Source organism: Pelmatolapia mariae, linkage group LG15 (assembly GCF_036321145.2).
Source record: "Pelmatolapia mariae isolate MD_Pm_ZW linkage group LG15, Pm_UMD_F_2, whole genome shotgun sequence".
Lineage (NCBI taxonomy): Eukaryota > Metazoa > Chordata > Actinopteri > Cichliformes > Cichlidae > Pelmatolapia > Pelmatolapia mariae.
In genome coordinates this window covers 6,722,256-6,750,076 of record NC_086240.1, presented here as the reverse complement: position 1 = coordinate 6,750,076, position 27,821 = coordinate 6,722,256, and the positions used below count along the sequence as shown (strand labels likewise).

At 40.4% G+C, this 27,821-nt stretch overlaps 1 protein-coding gene across 3 annotated transcripts in view; it reads left to right on the top strand.

The window, feature by feature from the left end:
• Positions 1-5,471: 5,471 nt before the first annotated feature.
• The window catches only part of LOC134642925 (A-kinase anchor protein 7-like), a 45,778-nt gene continuing 23,428 nt past the window's right edge, over positions 5,472-27,821 (top strand). For 2 of the 3 annotated variants that reach the window (XM_063495018.1, XM_063495017.1), the window contains exons 1-9: positions 5,472-6,071; positions 6,143-6,401; positions 7,068-7,223; positions 7,576-7,730; positions 8,110-8,246; positions 10,305-10,465; positions 13,783-13,895; positions 14,373-14,419; positions 14,870-14,970. In XM_063495018.1, the coding sequence (XP_063351088.1) occupies positions 5,892-6,071; positions 6,143-6,401; positions 7,068-7,223; positions 7,576-7,730; positions 8,110-8,246; positions 10,305-10,465; positions 13,783-13,895; positions 14,373-14,419; positions 14,870-14,970 (1,309 nt within the window). In that variant the 5' untranslated portion in view covers positions 5,472-5,891. Of the gene's footprint in view, positions 6,072-6,142; positions 6,402-7,067; positions 7,224-7,575; positions 7,731-8,109; positions 8,247-10,304; positions 10,466-13,782; positions 13,896-14,372; positions 14,420-14,869; positions 14,971-25,648; positions 27,732-27,821 lie in introns of those variants that run through there. The other variant, XM_063495019.1, reaches the window with a different exon arrangement.

The window sequence follows — 27,821 nt, the reverse complement described above, 5'->3', positions numbered from 1 at the left end:
GGATTTTCTGTCTCAAGTCCATTGTCCTGATCAAGAAATTTTGGGGTGTCTCTTTACTACTCTGAACCTCAGAGGTAAGTTGTTTGTATAACTCTGTGGCACCTTTCTCCTGGTAATGAGACCTGAGGATTCTTCTAAGGGCAGGTAATGTGAGGTTTTCTTTTCCTTCAAGATAACTCCTTAGCTGCAAGCCTGGCGTGATAGCACGAATTACAGCATCAGTGATTTCTGATTCTGGGTAGCCTCTATTGATCCCGCTTTCAATTTGTCTGGCCAGACTAGAAAATGTCAGCCTGTCTTTTTGCCCCGGCTCTCCTATTTGGCCTGATATCTTAAAATCTTTGCGCCACATGGAACTGTTTGGTGCTGTTGGAACAATGTTTCTCACTGGGGTGCGAGGACTTAAGGCAGGATTCATGCTATTCCTCATCAAGTCATGCATTTCACCCTCTTTTTGTTGTAAGAGCAGTCTTAATGTCTCTATCTCCTCCTGGCTGCTTTCCTGGTCCTGAACAGCTGGATCCACTGTTTCATTCACACTTTGTTTTTTATCCATTTGTATGTCACTTATAATGTCCTGGACATTAAGAAGTTCTGACATACCTTCGTCCTCTCGGGTAGCCAGCTCTGTGCGTTCAAGGTGCTTAACTAAATGTGAGACTAGCTGACTGCGCGTTTTATTAATCACAAACTCTTTTCCTGGTCCGGAGATTTGAAGTACATCACATAATTTAATCAGCTGCTCTAAGGTCAGTTGATACAGTGTTCCTTTAATCTCCAGCTCTAGCTTTTCTAATTCAGACTCCATGTTGTCAGACGAGTTAGCACAAGCAGTCAGCTGAGAAATGTTCAGACTTAGTTGGCTTTTACTGCCCCCTAGTGGCCACTTTTTCACTTCAGGATACAGACACCAACGTAGGTCTAGCGATGCCTCTGCTGCCTTGCTTTGCTCCTTTCTGATACCTGGGTCGTCTGGGGGGGATGATCAACGAGAGGATTTCTCTTACAGGTCAGGGATGGTCCTCAAATCAATCATCCCAGCGGTGCCTCCAAATGTTGTGCCCTTAAACAGGGGAAATAGTGAGGAGAGGTGAAAGAACGGCACGGACACGCAGCTCTCACTCTCACTTGTCTGTATTGAGTTTATGAAAATACTTTAGACAACATTAACTGTAACATTAGACAAAAACCTATATAGACAGTAACAGAAAAATCTTCACACAATATGGCGGAGTACTAGCGAAAACTAGCATACACAGCAACAGAGATTAACTTGAACTTCTCAGCCAAAATAGTCCGCAATTCACATCTTTCGCTACAATGAACAATGATAACGTAATAATCAACAGTAACACACATTTATACAGATTTGTGCATGACAGTTACCTTAAACAGGGGAAATAGTGAGGAGAGGTGAAAGAATGGCACAGACACGCAGCTCTCACTCTCACTTGTCTGTATTGAGTGAAGGAGGCGCGCGAACACACCTACTGGAGCCCTGAGGCATTACCAATGGATCAACGCACAATCAACCCAGACAAAACTTTCACTGCTTATCTCCCTCTATATTCCCACTGTATATTCTATTCGAAAAACAGTCAAAGCAACAAATAAAACATTAATAAAGGCATGACATGAAATGTAAGGAACAGAGATGTACAACTTCAAAACTAATCAAATTTATGATCCACCACATCATCTGCAAAAATCAGGAGTTGCAGCCGAACAGCCAAGTTCTCGGAGGTGCAGTCATTGGTGTAGAGGGAGAACAACAGTGGTGAGAGGACACAGCCTATACTGAGGGACCGTGTTCTGGAGGTGATCTTCATGTTTTAAGTTTCTCAGTTGGCCCGACGGTGTCCTTTGAATGTTCTCTGAGATTGGCTTTAAATGAAGGCAGGTCGCATAATTGCAGACTTTGCTCTGCAAGAATTTTTGAAGTTAAGTTCAAGAGGAATTTAAGATTTGAGCAGAAACGCTGAGTTTATGTCAATTTGATTTGCTTTAAAGACGCACGCTTTTAGAAACTGCATCTCCTTGTGTCATCTGCAGGATGTACAGACAGCAGTCACCAGCCTCTAAATCAGAAATCCACACCTGCAAGTGGTCTTGCACTTTGCAGTATTTTTGACAATAGGTTCAAATCTAATACCATTAACCATACTTTCTTAAAAAAAACATATTTAATAATCTCCTTCTCTGTGTGATACACTTCTTGGGTCAGAAAGTGCTCTGCAGTTACACATTTATGGCATCTTCATTTTTTTACATGGTCAGATACATGTTTCCCCACTCATTGCTCTTTTATTTATTCAAACGTAATCATTACTTACTTATTTGGAATAAAGCAGATTAGATATAATTTTGATGGCTGTAAATGAGACCACTAAGTAAGACTGAGACATGAGCTATATAGACAAAGAAAAACATGCCGCTGCTTCTGGCTTCAAGATAGCTTTCTCTTTATCTCTCTCTGCAGACATGCAAAGAGAGTGAAGTACGAATTCAACAGTTGGTGAAACTGGCTCTGAGGACAGAGTGAGCAAACACAGGCTACACATGCAGTACCATTGTTGTTTGAGTTTTATTCTAATCTAGTGGACAAGAAGAAGTACTAAAAAATAATGGAAAAGTTTTTAACATTTAAAAACAATTAAAATAATATTACTAATATTAAACAGCTTAATGAGCGGAGAACACAGTCCATGCTGTTCGGTGAGAGGTGGAAAGAACAACAGCTCAAATTTTAAGTACTGTGTTAATACTAACGGTTCCTCACCTTTAAAATATCCTGACAGCACATGAAACAAAGGAAATCATTTCTTAGTTTAGTAGTCATCCATTCAAAAATTGCAGATGCATTCAGTGAGACATTTTTGGGGTTGAGAACACAACCTGAAAGTAACTCATAATAATGATGAGCTTTTAAAAGCATCACAAATAGCATGAATATTGTCTAATGTTTTTACAGTATAAGAAAATCTGTGGCCATTCAAATTTCTTTTAATACTTTTCCACTGTTATGTTTTCATAAACCATCTCCTCTTTTTTTGCTTTCTGTAGGTTCTCAGCCTGTTATTCTGGTTTTGATGCATCACACACGTGAACCCAAACATATAACTTTAATGAAAATACAGAATAATGTTTCTAATGTTGTGTTACCATTCCATATTTTCTACCATGGATTGTTGCAGTGTCAGCAAAATAACAGTGCCATTTCTGAAATTCGAGATGCATTACTGGAGCATGCAGATATCCAGACAATTAAAGATCCAAGTGGAAAAGCACAGAATGTGGCTGCTGAAAGTAGTAGTGGCTATAAAATTGGTAGTTTGGTACTCAAAAACCTTGGTGTAAGTAATGATAGTGTAAAGTCAGAAACTTTAATGACTTGTATCAACAGCAACACTAAAATAATCAATTCAAGACAGGAAATGCAATTTCATCTTTGTCAGTGCTTTTAACATGAAATACTATTTCTTAAATGTGCCTTTCTGCATCAACCAGTCAGCACCTGTTTAATGCAACTAAGAAATATTAGATTTCACAAGCTAGAGCAAAATTAAAAAAGATACTAAGTATTTCTGCTTCATTGCAAAAGATTTTTTAACATTCCACTCAATTATGCAGTGTTTACGACCCGACCAATTCATTGTGTGTGGTCAATAAACATGTAAATATGTCCCATGCATTACTTTTTTGTAATCCACTTTTTGTTGCACTATATCACTTGAGTAGTGTAGATTGCTCTGTACATTTGAGTAGGAAGGGAAGCTTTTATGGTTTTGGAGAGGCAAAAATAATTATTTTGTGGATTGTGAAACAAAACGGCAGCACAGAATTGTCTTTGTGACCTTTATTTTAGTACTTTAGGAAATTTTAGCTGTAAGGGTAGTTGCAGATTCAACAGGTGTGATCATGAAGTGTCAAAAAAGATGTCAGAGACACAGTATATGGGTGTAGATAGTCATAAAACTAAGTTCAACTGTACGAATTGATATTTATCTCTAAAAAACAAACGTGACAGCTACAGCTATATGTACACAGTGACACAGTAATTCTTTTGATCATCAAGATAAATAATCAATGCATTTCTATCAAAGTCAAATGTATTGTGATTAGTTTCATGGTTGCTATGTAAATCTGCAAGTTATTTTCATCTTTCAGGAAAAAAAAATCAAGCCAATGTTTAAAATTGTGAATAAAAAAGTAAATACAACATCTGTTGTCTTCTTTTTCTTCCTTTTTTTTAAAAAAAAAAATTGAGGGGTCCTCAAAACACCAGTGTATTTACAGTATAATTTAACCTAGTTCAGCTAATATTTCTGCTGTTATTTTCTATATTCTTGACTTTTTGTTACGGTTTGGAGGAGGACTCAAGCGCAGGACTCCGGGCTCAGATGCTCACAAGAAAGATTTATTTACAATTCACCAGGTGTATATACAAGAAGGTGCGGGGGGGAGTGCTATATACAGCTGTGTGAGGGAAGGGGTCTCCAGGGAAGTCCAGGGGAAAAGCACGCGTTCTTCGGATCATCCACACACACACGATCACAGGTTCTCACTCCAACACTGCCACTCGGGAATCACACGGGGGGAAAATCCAGGGAGCTCTGTAGAGAGGGAGACAGGGTTAAACACGACGCACAAAGGAAAACACTCTTAACTTGACTAACTGTAGCTTGACTTCACTAACGCGTGGTAGACAACGATCCAGCGATGAACAGCAGTCACCTCCTGGCTTAAATGCTGATCGTCTTAATGAGACTCAGGTGTCTCATCTCCCGAGGGCGTGGGCCGAGGGCGTGAACCCACAGTGAGTTCCGCCCCGGCGAGAGAGAAGAGGAGAGAGAGAGGAAGAGAGAGAGAAACAGATAGAGAGTGCTGATCAGCGTGCAGCTGATCCGCCTGGCCATGACACTTTTATTCACACTAAGAAGGACTAAAGAATGCAAAGACCACATATTCAATGATAAGCCCACTTTATACACGTATACATTATATTCGTAGAAAATGAAAAATTGTGTGTGTGACAAACTTTTTTTTTTTTTGCTTTATTTATTTTATTTTATTGTTTTGCTTTATGGCTGGTGTAAAAGTTGTCATCTAAATAAAAATGAACTAACATAAACTGCGCTGTATTCTAGTATTCTACGAAATAATTACGTTTAATCCGGTCCTTTGATTTGCTAGCAACGCCAAATAAATGTAACATAAATGACGTCTTATTAATTCTTTAGATTAGCACTGTGGTTCTTAAACTGTGTTTTGAGGCCCCCTGGGGCGTAGAGCTTCTGCAGAAAGGCATTCATGAAAGGGGAAATTAAGGTGGAAAAAACACGTAAATATGAAGTTAAACAAAGCCGGACAGATGAATATGATTGTGTCTTCAGTGTCTGTACTTTTATTTTGAAAATGTTTTTTTTTTCTAGACCGGAAGTTTGATATTGTTTACAAATGAATGCTTCCGGTAGGTCCTGCTAGTTAGCGCGTTTGCATGAATATTATTTTGTGTTATGTACCTTACCAGTTTTGATACAAACACTACCACCTGCGTGCTTTTTGCATCAGCTCGATATAAAGAAAAGTAAGAAAAATGTGCGCGTATTTCGTTTAGTTTGATAAACAGTAGCACAGCACCGTTAGAGAGAGTTAGCTAACAGTTGTGTAGCTCAGCAGATGTTCTGCAGCATGGCTCTGATATATTTCAACAGGTGTTGTAAACGGAGGTAAAGCCAGTCTTTTGAGTTTCATAAGAAGCTGCAGACTTGTGGGGTTTTTTGGGTTTTTTTGTGGTAGTTGCAATGTTGTTCTCTGTGATGCCTACTTCACATATTTCTCTGTTTAAAAATCTAAAAGTTTATATCTAAAATTGAACAGACTTGTGTGTTATGATCTTCAGCCGTGTGATATTGAGCCTCAGGTCTAAGCGTTCACAAAGCGCGTGTTTACAGAGGATATGTGCTGTTAATGAAGTGCTGCTTTGGAGTCAGCATTCAGTATCTGTCAGTCATTGCCAACAAGCCAGAGCTCTTCGCCTCAAGCCGCCTGCACAGCGGTTCAGATTTCAGGTAATGTAGAGAAAAATCAAGCTGGCTGCAGAAAGTGTAACCTGGAAGTGATACACGTCACTCTGTTTTAGGTGACAGCACCGTCCTATCATCATCTTCTCACCGTGTGTGATATGCAACCAGCCAGCATCTCCTACGGAAGAGACACAACGGCAGTTGCATCAGATGAGGATGATGAGGGTGATGGTGGTGATGAAAATCTGGCAGGAAAGGAGGTCGGAGAAGAGCACAAGGAGCTGAGAGAGGTGGTGATGACTTCAGGCCACACAGGGACAGTCGGCATGGAGGTCCAGGAAAGTCCTGCAGATACTGAAGCTGCCTCAGTGTCCAGTAAGTTTTACAAACTGGTTGAGACTTTCATACAAATCTGATAATCTTTAGTTTAATTGGGGAATAGATTTTTTTTGTAGGCTTCCTGGTACCACATAATTTGAAATCTGTGTTTTATTTAGCAAAGCAATATTTATCAAATGTGAGCGTGGAAAACAACAGACTAGTAAACACGCCTGCCACGTGTCCTTGCATGATTGAATTTAAATGAAAAAGGTTTCATAACTGCTTTTTAAAATTTTATGAGGTGACCAAACATAACTTTAAGTTTTTGCCAGAAACTCTTAAGCTTATGGCTTAACACGTTTTATAATGCGGTTCTGCCTGAGTCAAAGTCCAGATGCAATTTAGATGACTACTTGTACTACTCGAACAGGATTTTCTATGCTGACATTCTGCACTTAAGCAACTTAAGCACACTGTAAAGATGTTACAGTGCCAGAAACTTAGTACTCAGTACCAATACCTGTTGTATGATTCTCAGATTTTCAGATTTTGGGTATCATAATTCTGGGTTGTGGTGCTGTTTCTAGCACACTATTTCATGAGCCGTGTCGAGTCTGTGGGTAACACTCCATGCCTGTGACTGCATGTCTGTTCTTTTTTTCATTTGTATATTCGGTTCATGTATATACAGTATGCTAAACTTGTTTGTTTTTTTGACAGCTCCTTCAGGATCAAGTGAGAAGAAGACTAGAAGGAAGTTGAGGAGGGAGAGGAAGAAACTGATGAAGAAAACGCTGAAGTCATCTGATACTTCTGAAAACTTATTGTCAGAGCTCCCATTTGCTTTGGCCAGCCCAACAACATGGAAAGCACTATGTATGTTCCTAATGTTTTATAATTACTTGAATTAGCAGCATTTTTCCCCACTATTAAGAAGCCTTGATGACAAGTCAAGCGGGCACCTTATGGCTAATAAGTGGTCTGTTTTCAATGTCCTGATCCAGTATTATATTTATTTTTATGCAAATCCTTAGCATGATGTCCAGTTTTTATGTACTGGTGTTGGTGCTAGAGGAACGGAATCAGAAGCAACTTCATATTTTCATAGCTTATATTTTACACCTCCAACTCTATTAGAACTACATAACAAAATAGGATGTGTTTTCACGATTTGGGACCTTTTAATTGATATTTTTAATTGCAACTTTCATTTTTCTGTTGTCCGTAGTCCCCAGCCAAGAGTCAACTAAGAAAAAGAGAAAGAGAAAGCGAGGAGACAGCGAGGGCCGAGTGGACAGTGAGGAAGACGGGGACAAGAAGAAGAAAAAGAAAGAGAGCCAGCGACCCAATTACTTTGTCTCCATCCCCATCACTAACACTCAGGTAAGAAGCTGGAGCAGGTGGAGTTTATGCACATTGTGTCTCCATAGAACCACAAAATAGAAAGAACCCCCCCACAAGCATCTTTCCTTTCTTCATCTATAAAAAGCTGTGTGTTTAGAAAAAAAGGGTCTCCTCCAGAAAGTGGGTTTACTGAAAGCTCTGAGTTTGTTAACAGGAAAGTGAAGGAAATCAAGGGACATTTACTATGGTAACCAACACTACGAACCTCACCTGGGCCTTGGCAGGTGTTCTTTAACAGACCTCGAGTTTCTCTCAGGCTGATAGCTGTCAGTTTAATTTCGTCTTTCATACAGTCAATATGAAATGACAGTTTAAGGACGTGGCTTTTAACTGACTTCTGCTCTCTGTCCACTGACAGATAAGTTCAGCTGTGAGTGAGTTCCAAGAGGCCGTGCTCCAGCAGGACCCCCGACTGGCCAAAGCTATGATCCCTGTCCCAACTCTTCACATCACGCTTTTAGTCACTCATCTTGCCAATCAGGAGCAAGTAGACCTGTGAGTTGGTGCGCATGCTGACATCCACATCACACACACACACACACACACACACACACACACACACACACACACACACACACACACACACACACACAGAAGTTCATATGAATACTATGACACCCAAATTGTCTGAAATGACCTTTGCTTCTTTAACTAACTATAACTACATTGTAGAATGTAAGTGCATGTCATATTTTGGTCATGCTATAGCACACTAACAGTAAAAAGCAGACATTATATTGTTCAGGACAGCAATAAATTACGTTTTAGTAGTTACAACAGGAAGTAAACTTTGCTCTGAATAACAGTAGCCCTCAAACTGAAGAAGTTAATTATCATTTAGATACCTATCCTTTTCTTACTGCAACATAATAAAATGACTTCTGTCACAAAAGTCTTCTGTTGATCCCACAACAAAATGTTTTTTACAGCAGCCACTTTGAACTCAGTTGTTACTCATAGCATTAAAAATGGCCTTGAGTAGTAACAGTAAAAAGACGGCTATTGTTAATGCTATTAGTTACAGCAGAGCTTCTCTCTGTAAGCCTGAAAATGATCATCTAAGTGCTCACAGTGTTGTGGTTTGCTTTTTATATTCCACTTTTCTGGTCTTATTGATCACTCCAGCACTGCGAGCCACATTCACACACACATCCTTGCAGCTCTTTGATCTATTCCTTCAGAGCTTTTTTTTTAAAATAACACACATTGGATGCTACATTACAGGGCTGGTCTGAGGCTTATTATTGTACCTAAGAAGACTCAGATTCAATTCAGTTCAACTCAGGTATACTTAGTGCCAAATTACAACCACAGTCACCTCATGGTGCTTTATATTGTAAGGTAAAATCCCTAAAATGTCAGAAAGAAACCCTTCGGTATTGCACAACCCTCCATGAGGAAGCACTAGGTGACAGTGGGAAGGAAAAACTCCCTTTTAACAGGAACGAACCTCCAGCAGACCTAGGCTCAGAGAGGGGCAGCAAATAAAATGACCAAAGCTATGCAACAAAAAACTGTTTTACCAAAACAAATTTCTGCCCCTCACTGAGATCATTGTATCCCCCAGATTACTGTGTTGGGTCGCTCCTCCTCCTCCATGCGGAGAATCCTCAGCAGCTTTTTTTTTGCCAAACATGCACACATGCATGTAGCAGCGGTGTACTCAGTGACAGCGGGTGTCGTGTCTTGGGATGTAGGTTGACTAAAACAACATCTCTTTTGTTCCGGTTTCTCCATTTTCTTTATTGTTCTCTGAGGATAAAATGCACAGTAATCCTAAAATGCCGAACTTCAATCAAACAGAGTGCTCTCAAACTAGTTTACTGTCAGAATCAAATTTTCTCATTGAATCCCATTTAGCCTCTTTAAAGCTGCACATTATCACAACATCAGCTGAATCTGATAGCTCGGCAAAATCCTGTTGTGAAAGTAAATGTATGGACTAAAGACACGGATGCAGTGTTGGCAGTGACTAATTACCAACATGTCACATTAAGTGCGGCTTGTGTCTTATCTTTTCCTCTCAGCACTTCCGCAACAGTCGGCTGTACATTTTTTTGGAGCGGTTTGCATGTTTTAGAGTAAGCCTTGTATTAGTCAGCTTAAATTGAAAATCACCTCTTTTATGTATCAATTAAAGTGAACAAACACCCCTGGAATGTATTTCATTACATCATTTTCATCTTAAACTTTCTTTTAATGATCATTTTCGGTTATTTTTTACTCTGTCAGCACATATCTGTCCCAAACACATCAGTAGAAAAATAAAGATTTGAGTTTAAAATTGTTGTGCTCGCATAGCTTTAGAGGCTGATGGAAATATAAAGGCAGTCTGTGTTTTTGTGAGCTAACTCCGTGACACTCGGGGACATCGGAGCTGCGTTATGTGATGAAGTGATGCTTAATCCCATCAAGAAGAAGATGGTGTTATTAGTAATCACTAGATTCTCCTATTATGTAATATGACAGGAAGGGAGCGAGAGAGGGGATTAAGTCATGAATGTGTGTGCGTGTTTGTGTGTTGTGCATATTCATGTGTATATTTCCTTTTAGGGCGGCAGCGGTGCTGGCTCAGGTTGAGCCGTCACTGGCTGAGTTGCTGGGTGGGAGGGATCTGGTCTTGCCCTTCTCAGGGATAAGTCATTTCAGGAAGGAGGTGGTGTTTGTCGGACTGGCCTCCGGACAACACAGACACACACTGGACAGCTTGGCAGGTCAGTGGCAAACATTTAGCTTCTTGCTCTTGTGGTCATCCTTCCTCTCTCTGTCTCTTTGGTGTTTAGGTTTGAAAGCACTGAGTGACATTTTTATTCTAATTGCTTTTCACGCTTTAGTAGAGGGTGAAATTCAATGCTAATGTGATATTGTACTTGGCTTGGTGTGCACTCTGGAGGGATGTCTGAAGTTGGAATCAGCTGCTAGTAGCTAATAATGTCTGCTTACGTTGCTACATATCAGATCAATTAAAAGTATGCACAGTTGGAGGGTTTTATCTCCTTCTCGAGACACTACGAAGCTTAAAACACCTTAATGCAGGTGGATGCTTGCTGTGGTGGAGCCTTTCTTATGGATATCAATGATTAGACAACTTCAAGAGAATGAAGGGCACATTCTTTAAGATGTTTTGACTCACAAGTCTCTCATTCAGAAGTCATGGAAAGTCTAAGCCTGACGTTTGTCTCAGAGACAACAGAGAACCTGGTAAGACGAGAATAGCGGAATTCTAAAAATGAATGGCAACCAGTTTGGTAAGAACCTCCGGGTCAAAGTTAGACATCGTACAAACCTGTAGAAATGATTAAAGTCATACTCTATGTAGTGCAGAGACTTCCACATTTTGATTTGTTTTTCAGTGTGAACACGTCCTCATCTGTAATTTAGTCAATCTGATTAAATAAAATGGAATTTTTGGTGTTTTTCCTTTTCTGTTATCAGTGTGTGTGTGTGTCTGTGTGTGTGTGTGTGTGTGTGTGTGTGTGTGTGTGTGTGTGTGTGTGTGTGTACATGTCAACATTTCTGTTCCTACATTTTTCTTCTTGTGCCTAAATCCACGTGTGTGGGTGCCTTCAGAATCTTTTGCGTGTTTGTTTTTGTGTTGTGCCTCCGGCAACAACATTAAGCCATTTCTAAGAGGATTCCCACGCCAATGCTCTTGCACCACTAAAACACACACACACACACACACGCGCGCGCACGCACGCGTATAATACACAGTAAATGAGGTGACCTTCACTTAATACTTTCCATTTGCCGCCTTAACAGTTAAATTGGAAGTATGCTGTAATTAATGTGTGTATGATACATAAGGTTTTTCGATTGTTTCTACCTCTGTGAGATGTTCTATATTAAAGCGAACATATAGTGTTTGGGCAGCATTACTGTTTTTGTGGGATTTGTAGCTGCTCATGCTGAAATTTCCTGCTGAGAGCCAAAAATGTGCTACATGCTATGGCCAAGCAGAGGCAAATCCCAGAAAGAATTCAGTGTCAGGGTTTAGTGTAATTCATCAATACAGAAGCCGTTTTGTTTTAGACAGAGCTACAAAGGCAAAGTTTCTACATATTATTACTCTTGATCTGAGAGTTTGAGTGGGAATTTATTTTATCTAAGTCTCAAAAACACTAAATCAGACAGCGATGGGTTTTGGGCATGGCTGTAATTAGCTGGGGCTAACTTGCCAGAACCAGTGATTTGGGACAAGGTTTATCTAACTTAAAAGAAGTGGGATGAAATGCTGATGTGAGTATATAGTGTCACATCCTGTTATGATACAATTATCAGTAAGCTGGCACCAGATATCAGTCTTCTTAGTGAAACTTGAAGCTGTTTGAAGCAGAGAACAGTACCAGGTAATACTAAATTACGGACAGTGGGGAATGCTAAATGGAGAGCTGATAACACTTGCATTGAAATTAAATGGTATTGATGCAAGCTGAGACCAAAATGTAGGGAATAAATTCATATTTCACACCTTTTATGCAGGTTTTTTTTATCTTTTGGTTGCATGGATGCCATGATCTGTCAAAGCAACGTGCCACGTATTGCAGAATCACTGTTGCGATGCTGTTTGGATGATGTTATGTCCGTGCTGGTGTTTCACTCTTTCCTCCGCTCTCTGCTTCGTCGTGTACGTCTCCTGTGCTCCTCCGGGCGAAACAGAAACGCAGACAGAGGAGAGAAAGTGACAATTAAGGTTCAAAGGAAATGCTGATGTTTCTTTGGCTGGGAAGCTTTTACTGCACTACTGTTAATGTATGTAAAAGCTTTGCTTGGACGGCTGTATTGAATTTTGCTTAATGAATAGTTGTGTGACTCCCCCCCCCCCCCCCCCCCCCCCCCCCAACGCGCGCGCACACACACACACACACACACACACACACACACACACACACACACACACACACACACACACACACACACACACACACACACACACAGCAGCACCAGGACCTGTTCCAGGACCTCCTGGTTAAGACATTAATGAACAGGGCTTTTCTCATCTGGTTATCAAAACAAGCTGGAAAATTTGAGAGTGTGGAGGACTCTGGGGGACGAGTTGCAGGCAAGTGGAAGGATAATGCAAAAGGGCTGATATGAAAGTCATAGATCTTTGCATATTAAACAAGTTAAAGGTATAGAGTTACATTTTATGGGATGAATGGAATATTTTAATGGCCCCCCACCCCCTGTGAATCTCTGAGTTTGTAAGGCTTTCCTCATTAGTAGTAACATTAGTACCGCAAACAAAGTTTTGTGTTGAAACATTAAAGTTTTAACGTAGATTGAAGCTTCTTTTAAAGCCCTGCTTATGAAGCATTTAGAAAAGTTGGAAGTTTAACAAGCAGCATTCATAAAGAACGGCTCCGGTTGTTGTTTTTACAGAAAATTACTCTGTAGGGACAGAAGATTTACAAATCAAAATTCCTTATGGGAAGTGCTACAAGCAAAGGAAATATAAGACAGGAAGTCAGGCCCTCTCGTCATCTTGTCTGTACTTTCCACCACTGGTATTGATTATATACTAACCTTTCTCTCCCTGTAGAGCTCCTCATCTAAAAATACCTCTGTAGTCTGACTCTAAACACTGTTTGTCTGTATATTTGTCCTTGCAGGCTTGTCTGTGTGTTTACGCCTTTGTTCACTTATCTATCTTTATCTCAGTAGCTAAATGATATTTTGGCTAAAAGCTTTTTTTCCCCATCATCTGACACACATTCTCAGCCATCTGTGGCCGCTCCATTTGTGTGCTCTGTTACAGCAGTAAAAAAAAATCTATAATAGGGAGTCGAGATGCTTGAGCGGAAGAAATGGAGTCACGTTATTGTGCATTTGAATCCACGTCATGTTCTCTGTATTTATGCATGTGTATCATTATATCAGTTATCATCCTTCCTTTTAGTTTATTAAATGTGCTTGTTTTGGTTTGCTGTGAAAATGTGCTGAATTTTTTAATGTGCTTATTTTCAGTATTTAATTGAATGACCCACTGGGAGGTTTATATTAAAAATAAGTGTGTGCATGTCTGTTACAGAGTTGTTGCGGAGTCGTTTTGAGGAGCAGGGGCTTCTGCAAGGAGACTGCCGAGGGTTTGAACCCCACCTCACCATTATGAAGCTGTCCAGAGCTTCAAAACTCCGATCTCAGGTTTGCGTTGTTTTTAATAAAAAGCTGCCTTTAACTACACCATCTGCACTGTTGTTTCTCCCTCCCCTTCCCCTCAGCAGCTGTTAAAATGTTTCAGCCGTAGGTAAATGTCACATTGTGGCTCCAGCAGAAACTGATAATGGGCATTAGAATTAATAACTAAGAAGAAAATTGAATTTATATCACTTTAGAGTTCGTGATGTCTACTGTAAAGGCTAAGGGCCAAACACCAAGAAGAGAGAGGAGATAAATAAAGAAGATATGAAAGATGGTTGAGGGCAGATGATGAGGGAAGAAGAATTATAGCATCTATCTCGTTCCCTCTGACACTTTATCTTACCTTATCCTTCCTGGTGCCTGCCGGGCGGCGTACTTGTCTTCTTCCTGTCAGTGTGTGTGTGCGTGCGTGCACAAATTTCACTTTGTTTATCGCAACCTGTGACTAATACGACTTCATTTCTCCTTTGTCTCTCTCAGGGTATAAAGCGTGTGGACCCAGCCCTTTACTCCAACTACACTGACAAGTAGGTACTTTGTTTCTCATACAATGAAAAATTCATAATCTGCACAGCACATTATAAGGTTTGGACTTCTTGTGCAGTGGGGCCGTTGTAAGACTCACACAGCTGCTATAGATGACACGGTGCTTGAACATTATGGCATCTCGTAATGTTTTGACTCAGTTTTTGTATTTAAAGCCATCTCCCTGGTGCAAAATACATTTGACATCTGATCACTCCAGCATGAGAATAGTGCAGGTAATAATCCTTTGAATTCCCAGCTTACGAGTGCTCATCCTCTCTCTCCCACCTGCTGCGTGTGAAAAAGGCTTAAATTTGGCTGTCACCCCCGCTGCTCTTTGCCATCAAGCGGCTATATGACTGACATCTGCCTTTATTATCTGCTGGAGGCCTCAGTGCTCGCTGCGTCTTTATCTTCTGTCATTGTGACTGTTTTTCGTTTCATCACCACAGATTTTTTGGAGATCAGACGGTTGAGCGGGTGGATCTTTGTTCTATGTTGAAGAAGAAGCAGCAAGATGGATATTACCACACTGAAACGTCACTACAGCTCGGTTAGTAAACGCACAAACTCACACAGTTATTTTTGATGCTTGTTTTGTTGTGTCAGAGGCAAAATTGAACCACCAGAGGGCGCTGTCAGCTCACATGAGAGTCTCAACAATTTGGTTTTCATAGCTGTGGGTAAAATGTGCTCACAGCAGTTTGGCTTAATATTTTTGTAATTTGGTTTTCTGTGGGAGAAGTGAACTGGAGCTCAGTTTTGTTATTCATTAGAATGAGGATTTGTCGGTTTTGCTGATTTTATCTGCCAATATGACTGGAGTTTTTTTCATTTTCTTGCTACTTGCTGTTGTTGGTGGTGGTTTGATCAGGAGTTTTCTTTTTTATTCTAAGGGGATTTGTGTAACACCATCAAACTTCAAGTACTTAGCAGAACTTAAAAGAGACGCACAGTGGTCTAATCAAACACAGCAGTGTTACACAAGAGAGCTAATTTCCATTTTAGCCATTACCACCCAGCTGTGTATTAACGCCTGCCGGGTCTTTGAAAACTTGGCGGCGGTAGAGAATAATGACTCAAATTTCCTCTAAATGTAAGAAGTACTGGAAGGTTTCTGCTTTAAAAAGTTAAACAGTTTCATTACAGTGAGTGGAACATGTAAAAATGTCAGTGTGCAAAACATGAAGGGAAATGGCTCATGCTTTTAGTTCGGTTTGATGTGAATCGAGTAGAATAGTTCTTGTGCCCGTTCAGCTCCTTTGTCATTGATGTCGTGCTGTTTATTACTCTGTAGCCAGACATGATTTGAGACGGCACTGTCGACTTGGGATGCTGCCAGACTGTCAGTACGTTTGTGCTCTTCTTGTCTAGCAGCTACCGGGAGCCGACAGGGAATTGTGTTTAGAGGAAAACGTGTCTTTTAAAGGATTACTTCCATCAGTTTCGTCTGTCTGGGGATAAAACAAATTGCCGTGATTAGTTTGTGAGCGGCCACTTCTTGTCATCTGTCATTGAAAAACAATAGACCGATAGTCCTCACATGATGAGATGAGATTGGAGACATTTTGTTATTAAAAAATGCAAAAAAAAGATGTTAAATTATTGTAATCATTTAATCTGCTTTTAGAAACAAAATGAAAATGTGCCCCTCGGCTCTGAAATACCAACAAAGCAACATGCTGTACTTAGATTAGAAGCACAAATGCTTCTCTCAGGGTCATTTATGGTGCTTTTCATAAAACATCCATCATGTAGTTTTAAGCTGTGACTGATTAGTGTTTCAATCTGCCAACAAAGAAGTTTTAACTTGAGAAACTCTGCTGACCTAATTAATGTGGTCTCTGGTTCAATGAAAATCACTTTTCTGATGATCCAAACGCCCCAGGGCAACAAACAAACTTTTTTAAAATGCCAGATTTAGTGAAAGGAAGCTTCTTTTCAGAGCCCCTCTTAAAATGTAGAAACAGCTTGTGTGATAATTAAAAAACAAAATAAATATTCAGTTAGTTTCACAGTGGGATGGAAACACTGGGTGACTTGTTTCTGTGCATTGGCCACATGTTTTTCTATTATGAGTAGGATTCACCGAGGAGCCACACCAATGGTATCACAGTATTTAACGCCCTACGTGACGGGTCACCTGTGATGCTTCATAATATCTGTGAGTAAATGTGAAAGGTACCCCAAGAAAGCTGGAGGAAAAGATGAATGAGGTGCTGAATTTAATGACTGATGACCCTCTTTTCAAATGACATTGAGTTGATTAAATTAGCAAATGCTGGATGCAGCTTGCAGTATAAAATATGGTTTGAGTGCTGGGTAAGAACATAAACCACCTTGGTGTCCTGTTTTGAAACTTTTAGATGTTTTCACGAAAACCTGATGCGATGAGAAGAGGCAGGTCTGAGTGTGAAACCGCATGCTCTTTGGCTAACAACTTGTCAGTCACAAGTTCTTATTTTGTGATTGGGCAAACCCGAAATAATCCTTTCTTAACACAGTATTACCAGAATTGACAAAATCTTAAAAAATGATCCGACTAACCCGAAATGAGTGACTGAGCCCATTAACTCATCAGGAAAGTGGTTACAGAAGCCGTTTTCCCGACTTCTATAGGTACAGAAGTCTTTTTGCAACCACGCAAATCACCCCCTTCTGCCTTGGTTTCACCCAGAAGTTACATTCATGTTTTAAGTTTAGCAGAAAACCTAAACAGTCATTAAAAAGCAGATAAAAGCATCAAAATTTGGGGTCCGAACCAGATGCCATCAAGTAAAACAGGTCTGAAGTACTGAAGGAGGATTCATGGTGAATTTCATCTTCGTCTTTCAGATGAAAGGATCCACTGAATATCTCATTTCCCTTGGCTTTAAAGCAGCTCCATAATTATTATATTCATAATGTTGTTACCAGTAACCCTTTCCTTTACAATATTTACTTCAGTAGAAATATTTATATATTTTTATGACTCAATCTCACTCATGAGTCTGAAATAAAGTTTGGCTCTGAAAAGTGGCATAAACTTTAGTTAGGGTATTTTGCAGAAAGCTTTCACAAGAAAAAGCACTCCGATATGTTGTCACACCAAAATTTGTCCTACCCTTAGTTACCATGGAGTTAACAGGAGTTGTGTATACCTCAGTCTCACACACACAAGCGCTTCCTAAGTCTCGCTGTCAAGTATCTGCGGTAATTGCTGTGTATGCGTGAGTGTGTGTGTGTGAGTGAGAGAGCTGTCAGTGTAACTAGGCTGTCACAATGTTTTGTGGATCACTGGGCTGTCTGTGAGAGACAAAGAGCGACTGTGTGTGTGTGTGTGTGTGTGTGTGTGTGTGGGAGTGAGAAACGGTCGAGGGGAGGGGGGTGTTTACCTCACACTTCACATCATCAAAAAGCTTGTGTTTTTTGTCAAGTGTTTTTCCAAAACAGCGCTTATTTAAAATGTATGAAAATGGGGGGAAAATATTGCATCCGTTGCTCTGATGTTACCATGCAGCCTGTGCACTGAATGTTACAGTGAGGAGAGTTTAAATATGATGTGATACTGCTCGCTGTGTGTGAGCAAAGTGCTAGGAAAGGCAGGATTTAAGTGGATGAGTCCCTCAAGCTTAGAGGTTACGTAAGCTTTAAACCGAGACTATGTAAACTTTAAGAGAAAAACAAAATCGTCCTCGTACAAACTAAGAACTACAATAACTCAGCTGAAGCTGTAGTGATGTTTTGTACTGTGCAAAGTCTCGCGGTCTCACTGCCGCCATTTAACAAGCCTTTAATAATGAAAATAGTGACCTACAAACAACTGCAACAAAAAGAGATGGGAGCCCCGGCTAAAACACGCAGAAGAAGACCATGAACCAACCTCAGAGCAGGCTGGCGGATTCAAGCTTCTCCCCTAAACTACTTTTAGTCCATCAGGAGTAATACACAACACTAAACACTTAGTACACAAACTGTAAAAGCCACATAAAGTTAAAGCCAGTGCTGATGGAGGTGAGGGAGGAGTAAATTGCGACCAAGACGCCAAATGCTGACCACCATGCTCGGCCTTCTCTGGGTTTTGGAACCCAACTTTGTGAACACAATAACTTAAGAACAAGGGAACGTAGGGTTTTCAAATTGATGCCATAGGTGCATCTACTAAAAATCTCTGACAAGCTTGAATTTCACTTACCTCGATGTCAAGAACAAGTTCTGAGGTTTTCTGAAAATGTTGTAAATGCGATAACTGAAGAAGGAAGTCACCTAGGATTTTCAAATTGATACCATAGGTGAAGCTATCAGGGGGCTGAGGGGTAGCACTGGTGTCTGTCAGTATTCTTTTTAACGTGTTCTATATTTGTGACAGCTGTTAACGTCGTCACCTAACTAAACACCCTAACTCATGGAGGAAAACCCACTTTATGACTCAGAATTCACTAATTGGAATCTTACGTGCAGACAGAACAATGCTGACCATAATCACAGCTTCACCAACACGAGACAGAAACCTGAGCATATTTTTAGATTGCTATAACTGGGCTACTTGTTGCAACACTGAGAGCAATATGAGAGTCTGTACCGCAAAAGTCCTCTCCTCTGAGCCATCGATAGTGTTTGATTTTATTCTGTAGCAAACCAGGATGGATGGATGCCCTCCAAAGCACACTGTGGTTTTTTATGTTTAGAAACAGAGTTTCTTCATTTTCCCACAAACTACTCAAACACACCAACAAACCGATACTTTTTTTTTCATTGTGCTGCCAGCCATGCTACAACAGCAGCATTAAGAGCAGAAATGTTGTGTATGATGGATCTAGTTATACCAGTGCACAACAATGGCAGAATTGAAGCAGTTAAGAAAAACAAACTATTCATCTTCCCAAATACCTGTGGTTTAAGAGTGACCGGCATCCGCATGAACACTTGAAATCTCCACAGCCAAGAACACATGATGAGCAGCGTGTGTCATCACTCTCTCTGTAGGAGAGCAATTATTCAGCCAGCACACCTGCTGCTGTCTTATGGCTCAACGGAGACGACGATGCAGCGGGAATAGACTTGGCACTTCAACCGTATTTCAAATGGGAAATCGCTAATAGCGTGGCTAATTTAAAGTGGAGCTTTATCGCATACTGTTTTCATTAAGGCCTCGTACTTGAGTTGCTTACAAAATATTGCATAAAATATCATAATGTGTTGCAGGTGATAGCAGTAGTTTGGTGTCTATTGCTTTGATTATAGCGTCCGATGAACTGGTCGGGCTTGTTCTCCTCTACATCCATGTTTCTCACGGGATCATGTCGAGGGTCAGCGAAGCATCTGACTAATACATACAGCAGGGGAAATGATTATTTGATCCCTTGCTGAATTTGAAAGTTTGCTCATTTACAAAGAGATGAACAGTCTCGGTTTAATTTTAATGGAAAGACAGAATATCAACTAAAAATCCAGAAAAACCCTAACACATTCAAGTTATAAATTGATTGGTAAAAAACATAAAATCCAGAATTATTCAGGCTCTCATTCTGGGGTTTTTTCTGGTGGGGCACAGTGGTCAGACTCTGTATGTGTATATCTTAATCCCATAATCCACACTACAACATAATCCACTACAGAGCTCATTGAATGTAATCTAAAAGGGCATCTTTTTATGGTTGAGGAAGCAAGACTGTACAGAGTGCAAGAACAAAGGGTGAAGGGGGGGATTTTTGTTGCCTGTTGTAATGTTCTTAAGTTGTATACTTTTATGTTTTCGGTAGAGATCAGTTTGGCGTGGCGGTTACAGTTTAATAGTACAGGTCCTGAAGCAAGCAGGGATTTCATGCAACAAGGAGCAACTGGTTTGTGTTTGCAGTGTTGCCAAAGAAGCCGATAGTGCCTAACATATACAGCAAAGTGAAGTGCAAACAGTGAGGCTCACGCCACATAGTTAAAAATAAGAAAAACTATGTTATTTGCTTTTAACTCACCTGCACATGAAAAAAATAATTTCATCAATCAATATAGGAAATAGTTAAAAAATACTATGTAGAGGTTGTGTTGCAGATGTAATATAAAACAAACGGTCTGATTTTACAAAAATCAGACATGTTTATCTGACTTATTTTGTTCTGTGGCGGCCAGAGAATAAATGGAAAAGCTGTTTGTGCACTTTTGTTTGGACAGGTGGTAAAAGTTCAGCACGAAGACGCCAAAAAACACTTGAGTCTCTTCTCGTTCTCTTTCCACTCGCTGGCCTGTTGGAATGTGACATAAATTTAAGCCATGGAGTCAAAACAATTAAAGAAGTCTGTGTGCGTGTGTTGAAAAGTGTCCTCATCACTCGTGATGTCACTACAAAATGTGCCTGGAACATTTAAACTGTTATACTTATCCTGATTTTTTTTAATCCCCCCCTAGCAGTAGAACAGTTTCCCATTAGTATGTAGTTACAGCCAAGGGAAATCGAGCCTATAATAAAAGCAGCCTTACATAGGAGATGGCCAGTGTATTATTTCCAGTCTGTGTCTGTGGAGGTAGAATAATAGGTCTAGGTCAACTCGGGACCTTTTGGTATTTACAGTATTCACACCTACAGCTTTATGTACAGACACCCAAATAAATGGGTGTAAATGCTTATTAACAGGCACGCACAGACTAGAAGTGCTCAGCAGCACTGTGGGACTGCGTGCACATGGACTCAAGAAGGTGCTTTGTTGCTCTCTGACCCTTTGGTATTTTGTTAAGATAAGGTTACTCACTTCTGTACAGGCATGTTTTTTTTTCTTCTATGAAGTAACTCTTTTGCAGTGCTCGTTTTCCACTCAGCAGCTACACAGACTGATGACGCAGTTTTGTTAATTTGAGTGTAAGTGGGCTAATTTCTCTCTGGAGAAATATTGAATCAGGGGTTTACAATATTTAAAGGATGAAAATTGAGCTGTAAAGAGTTTAACGGCATTCAGGGGCCGCTGATGTTTTAAACATTTAAAAGTTTTGTAAAAAAATAAAAAATAAAATGGGGACATAATTGATGGTTTTATTGGATGGATTATTAATTATTTATTTGTTTTACTCCTCTGGTTTGTAGAAGCCACAAGGACGGGTAGGTCCGCTGAATCTTATCTACCTTGCATTTGTTGAAAGACACATGCCAAACATTCGAGTGCAGGGACCATGGAAAAATGCTTGTAAAAATTTGGAATTACTTCGGTAATGGTTCATTGTTTGTTGGCATTCAGCAGATAATTTAGATTTTCTCCCCTTCTTTCTCATCTTTTGTTACAAGATGTGTTTTTATGGCTGTCGCTACTGCTTTAAAGGCAGTGATCAGTGTCCTCTTTCGGCTGGAAGCACAACAATTATGGGTGCGCTAGGGAAATAAAACAGTAAAAACAAACGAGCCTTAATTATACTAAAGGCTCTCACTGTTAATGCTTAAAGCTTCCCGTGTGGTAATATTGGCACATCCGCCTGGCTCTGTTTCTAATAATTGATTTAATTTAATATAGACTACCTCTCTTCCTGTACACTCCTCCTCCTCTGTAATTCCTTGTAAGAAGGGAAGATATGAGTGTCTGTTATACTGGAGCATCTGTGTAAGGCCTTCGATTTAGTGCTTTATAGCGCCATCTCATAAAACAGAGGTATTGCCAATTTTAGTGTGACCAGCATAATTTATACTCTGGATGTGCTTACAAGGGAGGAAAACATAATTGTACAAAAATAAAAATGTAAACAATTTTCATGTAATCATAAATGTCTTGGGCATTTATGATTCAAGTTTTTTTTCTTCTTGTGCACCTTTCACTGCTTTCAGAGCCACTTTTAAATCGCAACCTGGAAATCTTTTTATAACTACTTGCATGAACATTTCTAGAGCACACTTTAGGATCCTTTCACACCTGCAGTTTTTAGTCCCTTTCAAATTGAGCTCTGGTTCATTTGAGCAGATGTGAACACTCAGGTGCTGACCAAAAGAACAGCACCAAGACCACGTACTCCAATGGGTCTCGATGTGGTTCCACATCAACTCCAGAGCCGTCCGTTTATGGTATAAAGGCGATCCAACCTTAATCTGAAACAGCTACCAGGGGTTTGTTGCAAGACTGAGCTAAGAAAAACTTTCCGTAGCCATGTGTGCTGTGTATTCTGGGATGTGGCAAGGGTCTATAGTACACTATAATTTAAGTCAGAGCTTCCCAAAGTGTGGGGCCCGCCCCCTAGGGGGGGCGCAGAGCCATTGCAGGGGGGCACGATATGAAAAGGGAAAAAAAAACCACACTTGGACACTGCTAGCACGGGGCGCCCACGCAAATGCAAAGCAGGAGATGAAGCATAGCTGAATATGTTTCCAAACCAACTTCATTCTAAGCCAAAGACTAGAAAATATGGTGAAGCATATCTTCCCTTTGGTTTCACCTGCACAAGTGCCAAGGTAGGTCTCCCCTGCAGAATTGCTTTTCCCTGCGTCGGGAGCACGGGCTGGGCTCTTCAAATCACGGACAAACAGTATCCCACATTCTTGATTTTTAGTTCACAAACACTTGTTGTAATGACTAACTACTCCTGACATTTTGCAGATGTTAGCTCTTTATACAGTAAAGTTACAGTGGGATACAAATAACATCAGGCTGATCCTGCCACGATTTGTTCCCCGGTTCAAATCACGGACAAACAGTATCCCACAGCTGTTTATGTTTTTAAACCCATTTTGCACAGAGAGGCATTTTTTTTGAAAAATGTATTGATAGCAATGTTGAATATTATTACACAGGAAAAAAACAACTGCACGTAAAATAATTACACCGTGACGCCTCTGCCTTTCTCAATGGAGGGACAGTAACTGCGTGTGTATATGTAAGCGTGTAAAACCTGAAGATAGTCATAGAGACAAAATACTGTTAATCTCTGCCATTCTGCAATTCATCTCATGTAAACAATAACGTGGCGCACAGCGTGATGTGAAAAAAGGCACATACCTTTGACGTTGTGTGACGAACTCTGTATTCCTCGTCCACACGGAAACGCAAAAAAGGAGTTTTCTCCGTTTTCGGTGATTCAAAACGCCGTTTACGTGTGGACGAAAGGTCCAAACACATAGAAACAGCTGCGTTTTCAAAAATACCCGTGTAGGTGTGGACGTAGCGTAAAAGAGTTAGTAGTTTACTTTCTTACTACCTGTAATTTATTGCAGATTACCTGTATTTGCTTAATTGTTTACTAAATGTTTGAGGTGTGAAATAAACTGCAATGGAGCAAAATATGGGTGTGTGTGGTTGGAGGATGTGTTTGTGCATGCACGCGCGCGCGCCTGGGGGGGCGAACATTTTTCTTGTAAAACAAAGGGGGGCCTAGCAAAAAAAGTTTGGGAACCGCTGATTCAAGTATACACAGTATACTTCTTCAATAGTACAGAACTTAGCATCTTCTTCCTCTATTTATTTTGTTGGTCCCGCCTCAGACACATCGGGCCAATAAGCCGATTGAACATTCACACATTGTTTGTAGTGACGCCTTTAGGTTCGCGTGGAGGTCACTTGGATTTTTCTCTGTGAAAAGAAATCAAGTCACGGGGAAAAGCTACAAGTTTCCAAACGTATCAACTGATTCGGACCAGAGTAAACGAACTATTGGTGTGAAACTTCTCCTTCAAGCTGACCTGATTTTTGTGTGGCAAAGTGGGTCTCTGGCTTTGACCCAGCATGTTACAGTTGAAGTCCACAGTTCAATCGCAGTCAATCCAGCGACACCAAGTTGTGCCACAATTTAAGTTGTGCCCTGTGAATTTGTTCTCTAGGATGAAAATGTCTTGAAGCATGTAAACCTTGCAGTGAGAACCTAAAAGAATACCATCGACTCGCCAGATTTACCTCTCTTCAAGTTCCCCTGAAATAAAAATCCAGTTAAAGGATCACCAGTTTGACACACTGGAGAAAAACGACTATTAATCAAAGAGGAAGTTTAAAGGCAGCGAACGAGCAATGCTGAAGCTGAACCATAGGGACTACTGAGAGTGACCTTGAAGGGGAGTTCAGCCCGATTTAAATCAGGCATTGTACACAGATTACACAATATTAGTCCAATGATCGCAGAACAGTAAAACAGATGCTTGTTTTATTGCATGCTGTGTTACTACTAGAAGTAAACTATAAGACAACTGTCCATCATCTGGGAACAACATCATTTTCTCATCTAGTCTGACAAATTCTGCAGTGTGTCGTAGTCCTGACGAATACCATGAGAATATGTTGACGAGGAAGAGCGCGGACGTTGACAGTGCTGTCATGATTAACACCCCCTTCACTATCACCTTTGTCCTTCATGCACACTATGAAAATGCCAAGCTGTCGTATGAATAATTAGGGTCTAGTCTTGTCTCATGGCAAAGTAGCAGTTTCTTGACTCTCACTGCTGTATCTGACATCTTGAAAGAAAAAAAATATCATGTAGTATGATCCTGGAATTACACATTATACCAGATAACAAGGCTCCAGCATCAAGCAGGCCCTGCCAGGAATTTTTCAGATGTTAAAAAAGAACGGTAAAGCTTATGCGCGGCACACAGGTATGTTATCTCAGGTCGACATCTGAATCTGTAGGGAGCGCAGCAAACTATAAGCACCTGACAATTTGCAGTAGTGAACGCTAAGAGGATAGCAGGTGTGTTGGAGCAAGATAAAGGAGATGAGAATAAAGAAGGAGAAAGGAGCAAATAATCCAGCCGAATAGATGGGAGGATGGAAGCACAGCAGAAAGAGATTGAAAAGGAGAGAGCAAGAAATAAGTGAGATTAATCGAGGACGATAAATGAGTGTGGGAAGAGAATGGAAAGGCGGAGGAGAGAGGAACGGGCTTGCACAATCAGTAGAATTAAATAGATCGTGCGGATGGAAAGGGCAGATAGGTTGGCCAGACAGATGGTGAGAGAAAATTGGAGGTGTGAGTGAAGATGACATTAAACAGACAACCGAATTGAAGCTTGATTTAAAAGGCGAGGTGGAGGACGCTCGGTCGAGCTAAGGAGACACTGCAATGACAAGAGGGACTGGCAAAAGATGGACAACTGGGTAGTGGCTTTCAAAAAAAATTTTAAAGAATGCTTTTTAATCAGAGTTTAGCATCAAGTCAATTAAATGTCTCAGATACAAATCTACTTAATCAAGTTGGAGAAACAGGAACAGGAATGGTTTTACAGGTGGAGGCCACTGATAATTTTTTTCCTTTCTCATCTTTTCTGACTGTTTTTCACCTGTTTTGCATTTGGCTAGGGTCAGTGTCACTACTGGTAGTCGAGGAGAACTGGACAAGGCTGTGAAAAGTTCTTAACCCATCAACAGGACCAGTATCTGCTCCTTTGTGCAAGGAGGAACAGGATGAGCACTGCTAGAACTACAAAATGATCTCCAGCAGGACACTGGTGGGAATCTCTCTGACCAGACAATCAGAAACAGACTTCATGAAGGTGGACTGATGTCTGAATGTCCTCTAGTGAGCCTCATGCTCACTGCCTGGCTCTGTTGAGCCCGTTTGCCACAGAATACCAGACCTGGCAGGTCGACCACTGGCGTCCTGTGCTTTTCACAGATGAGAGGAGGTTCACGCTGAGCACATGTGACAGACGAAAAAGGGTCTGGAGACTGTAACATCGTTCAGCATGACCGGTTTGGTGGTGGGTCAGTGATGGTCTGGTGAAGCATATCCATGGAGGAATGCACAGACCTCCACAGCCTAGGCAACAGCACCTTGACTGCCATTAGGTGTCAGGATGAAATCCTTGGGCCTTCTGTCAGACTCTACGCTGGTGCAGTCAGTCCTGGCTTCATCTTGGTGCTCTACAATGTCCAGCTTTATTTGGCAAGAATATGCAGGTAGTTCCTGGAGGATGAAGGAATTGATACCACTGATTGCTCACCTGACCTAAATGCAATAGAACACCTCTGGGACATGATGTTCGATTCAATCCAACAACACCAGGTTGCTGATCTCTCCATCTGCATGTGTACTTGTGAAATATTCAAGATTAAAATAAAAAAGAGAATTTTGTTACTTACCTAGATGTTATTACCATAATTTATGTCTTTCTGGTGCATATCCAATTGCCAAAATCATGTTACTACATGTTACTTTAGGAAAAAAAACATTACCAAAATGACATTTGCAAACAGCCTGAGGGTTTCACATAGTAGTATTGTATGATTGAGTGAAAAAAGCTCCACCAGCCTGTGAATGAGTAAATACAGATCCCAGCTCAATGGACAGTTTGTTTATTGGAGTGTGAGTGAACGCTGATGGAGCGAGCACGTGAAAATGCTACTTTACATTAGTTTCGCCAAATTGATTCAACACAACAAACAATTGAACATCATAACAAGGCCCGTGTGTGGGAGAGGGATGTGCTACTTTAGACGAGCAAACAGGCTACAGTATAGCAGCCAAAGTAAAGTGAATTTATGTGGTGTTTTCTGTCTAAATAAAACAGACAATTAGAAAAACCTCATCTGTCGGTACTGTGGAAAGACCACATTATCCACTAAAAAGCCCATTTGGTTTTGTGTTCAGTCTTGGCTGAAATGTGCAATGCAGATGAGTAATCTTTTTTCCTTTTTAGGTTGATAAGTACTTTGAGTTTTTATGGTAAAAATCCTACCTCGTGGCGACCGCCACAGGAGAGCAGTAATCTGTAAATCTGCACCTCTGTGCTGAATAGATCTCATCTTCTTTGCAGTGAACATTATCAAAGATGATTTATAATTTACCTTCCTGTAGCTTTAGTTTACCTTAGCAGCAATAAGATAACTTTCAGTTTGTTCATAGTGAATAGATGGAGCATAGATGGAGAGGTGTTGGTTTGATTTACGTATTTGAAATGACAAATTATGTGACCAAATATTTATAGTAATGCTACATAAATAAGTATTGGTTGATTTTATTGAAATGCCAGGTGTGTTACAGTCTTACATAACTGTGGGCACGTGTATAGATAATCAGATAGCATTGATAACAACAGGCTCTCAATAGAGCTCGGTTATCTAAAGTATGCAGTTGTCTTGTTTGCTTTGTGTGCATAACCCGTCTTGTGACAAAGTGCTGAGGCACCATGAGTTTAGATCAGCTAAACAAAGTCCACACTGTGTCTTTTCTTTTCTTTTTAGCTATCGCTGTGTGTGCACTGTGAGGCTTAAATGGAAGAGTACTTAAAATGCCACCAATTACTACTGTGTTAATTTTTCCCCAACTGTTTTTATGGTTTAACATGCGGAGAATAAATGTGTTCTTCTGGGATAAAACATCCTCACATCGCTTTTTGTTTGTATAACTGACCCTGTAGCTAACCCTGAACATCTGACATTAAAAAGCCCAAAATCAATACCAAGCGTTGCGTGTACACATACTGTATTGTTATGGTGTAACTGATACTCAATAGAAATCAAGGCAAATCAA